Raw genomic sequence first — 3,207 nt, forward strand, 5'->3', positions numbered from 1 at the left:
GCTCCTGGGCCCAAGGGGAGCTCCTGGCAAGCGGGCAGCGCTGCAGAGAGCCAGCTCTGCCCAGGAGCAGCTCCTGTGCCCAGCACAGCAGGGCTGGGGGCACTGCCTGCAGAGACAGAGTGGGTAAAGGCAGGCAGAAGTGGCAGGATGCACAGAGCTCGCTGGGGGAGAACACTTGCCAGCCCTGACCCCGGTAAGTCTCTGGCTGGAGGGCAATGCAGCCGCAGCTCCTGGAGGAAGGAGAAGCCGCGGGTGCAGGCAGGGGTGCCCAGGGCTGTGGTGCAGAGCAGGGTCCCTGCTGTGCCCCAGGGGCTGTGTGCCGGGGCAGGGCCTCTGCCGCCTGCCAGGCTCAGCACTCAGCCTGCCCGGGGAGCTGCCCAGGGCGCTGCGGGGAGAAGCTGCGGGTGGAAGGAGCCCCCCCGGCAGGGCAGGGTCCTGCTGCTGGCAGGAGGCTGATGCCTGGGGCAGCCTGCTCATGGCTCCACAGCACTCCCGGGTTGTATCCAAGGCAAGAAGCCAATCGGGGGTTAGATGCTTGCATCTCGGCTTTCCTGAACCTCTGAGTTTTCTCTTCTTTGTCCCTGTGGGAATGGAAATAGAGGCTGTTATTTTTAAGAAGAGGCTGACATTCCTAAGCCTTCATAAGGAGCATTCCAAGGACCATAGGAAGTCTCTTTCCTGCCCATAGGAAGGTCCACCAACACACGTGCAGTGTCAGCAGGGTCTGTTTGACCTGGTCTCTAGGACATGCCCCCAGCGAGCTGCCCCTGGGCAGAGCCCTGCTGCCAGGAGGTGTCTGCAGGGCAGAGCTGAGCACCCGGTGGGTGGGATGGGGGCTGTGACCTGCAGGCAGGAGGCGTGGGGACAGAGACCCATCTGCAGGCAGGGAGAGCTGCAGGCAGCAGAACCATGGGCAGGGAGTGAGAGGGAGCTGCTCCCAGAAGCAACATGGGACAGGGGATTTGGGCACCTCCCTGCCATCCCTGCACTGGAGACGCCTTCCCCTGAGCAGCTGCATGGTCTGCTCTCCCATCCAGTAAAGCCCCTACCCCGACAGCCATGGAGTCTTTCAACGTTAGCCCCTTGGCTGCCCACTCTTCAGGACAAGAGGTCACCCCAAATGCCCAGCTCTCACTCTCATTCTTGGCTTCTTCAGCAGAAGCAATGGGGCATTTCTTTGTGTTTCCCCTCCCATCCATCCTGCCCTTACTATTCTCCTCAGACTCTGGGCAGTGGGATTAAAGCCAGATCTCAAACACCAGAGTACTGAGTCCTGCTCTGGAGGTGTATCCCTGGGAGCAAAGAGCCCAAGTTGTTCTAGCCAATATGGCTCTGGGCACTGTGGTGCGTAGGGCTGGGAAATGAGCTGGCTCTATTCAGCTCACTCTGGTTTAAGGACATCCAGCGGTGTCCCTGGGGTTATCCTGCTGGAGGATGTTGAACAGCCTCTCTGTGTTACAGGTGCACAGCATCTGAACCAAACTATGAGTTTCAGAATGGGTCACCAGCTTTCCCAGGTACCCACTGCTGCAAAGCAGGGCTGAGTCCTAGAGAACTCATGGGCAGAGGCTGCTGCTCCAAACAGCACTCAGCCAACACGAAGCAGAGCTCCAGCCAGAGAAGAGAATGAAACTGCTGCTGAGAATGCGTTTGTGTAGGTGAGTGAGAAAGGAAGAGTGTTGCTGAAAGTACAGAGCTCTGCTCAGAGAAGTCTGCCCTAAGTTCTCTGTGTCCTTTTGTCTTTGGACAGGCTCCGAGGCCAAGAGGCATCACATGTCCAACAGCAGCTCCATCAGAGAGTTCCTCCTGTTGCCATTCGCAGACACGGGGGAGCTGCAGCTCCTGCACTTCGCGCTCTTCCTGGCCATCTACCTGGCTGCCCTCCTGGGCAACGGCCTCATCCTCACCGCCGTAGCCTGCGACCACCGCCTCCACACCCCCATGTACTTCTTCCTCCTCAACCTTGCCCTGACTGACCTGGGCTGCATCTCCACCACTCTCCCCAAAGCCATGGCCAATTCCCTCTGGGACACCAGGGCCATTTCCTATGCAGGATGTGCTGCACAGGCCTTTCTTTTCCCCTTTCTCATGTCAGCAGAGTATTTTCTTCTCACCATCATGGCCTACGACCGCTACGTTGCCATCTGCAAGCCCCTGCGCTACGGGAGCCTCCTGGGCAGCAGAGCTTGTGCCCAGATGGCAGCAGCTGCCTGGGGCAGTGGGGTTCTCTATGCTCTGCTGCACACTGCCAATACATTTTCCCTGCCCCTCTGCCAAGGCAATGCTGTGGACCAGTTCTTTTGTGAAATCCCCCAGATCCTGCAGATATCCTGTGCACGTTCCTACCTGAAGAGTTTTTGGGTAGTTGTGACTGGTGTCTGTTTAGCATCTGGCTGTTTTGTTTTCATTGTTTTTTCCTATGTGCAGATTTTCAGGGCTGTGCTGAGGATGCCTTCTGAGCAGGGACGGCACAAAGCCTTTTCCACATGCCTCCCCCACCTCTTTGTGGTCTCCCTGTTTATCAGCACAGGCTTTTTTGCTTACCTGAAGCCCCCCTCCATCTCCTCCGCATCCCTGAACCTGGTGGTGGCAGTTCTGTACTCGGTGATACCTCCAACATTGAACCCCCTCATCTATAGCATGAGGAACCAGGAGCTCAAGTGGGCTATTAGGAAAGTGATTTCATGGGTGTTTCTGAATAGTGACAAACTTCCCCTCTTTTTCCAGAAATGACTTAACTTGGTACCTCCCCTCAGGCCTGGTCCTTCTTTCATTATCATTATTGTTATTCTTATCTTTGGTATCATTTGCATTTATTATGCTCTTAGAGTAATATTTCTTTTTCATCCTACTTCAGCTGAGGATCGACACTGCTCTGTTTGATCTCGAGGCTCTGTAAATATGTGTCTAACAGAAGGTCAGAGGTGACTCTTCCATAGCATCTGCAAAATAAAACGGGATCTCCACAGTGCACTGTCTGAGGCCTTGGCTCTTTTTTCAAGGTTGTTGCCAAGCTTTCCCGAAGCTTGTGCCACTTTCCATCACCTATCAGACGCTCTCCATCATCTGTCAGTGGTCATGGTCATCCAGAGAGGTCCCAGATGACTGGAGACTTGCTAATGTGAAGCCCATCTACAAGAAGGTTTGTAAGGAGGACCCGGGGAATTACAGGCCTGTCAGCCTCACCTCAGCGCCAGGAAAGGTGAT

At 55.6% G+C, this 3,207-nt stretch overlaps 1 protein-coding gene across 1 annotated transcript; it reads left to right on the forward strand.

Moving 5' to 3' along the window:
• Nucleotides 1–1,400: 1,400 nt before the first annotated feature.
• LOC136787046 (olfactory receptor 14C36-like) lies at nt 1,401–2,733 on the forward strand. The gene has a single exon (XM_066984153.1). The coding sequence runs from the start codon at nt 1,774–1,776 to the stop codon at nt 2,731–2,733; it is 960 nt and encodes a 319-aa protein (XP_066840254.1). The 5' UTR covers nt 1,401–1,773.
• Nucleotides 2,734–3,207: the final 474 nt, after the last annotated feature.

Source organism: Anser cygnoides, chromosome 28, assembly GCF_040182565.1.
Source record: "Anser cygnoides isolate HZ-2024a breed goose chromosome 28, Taihu_goose_T2T_genome, whole genome shotgun sequence".
Classification (NCBI taxonomy): Eukaryota; Metazoa; Chordata; class Aves; order Anseriformes; family Anatidae; genus Anser; species Anser cygnoides.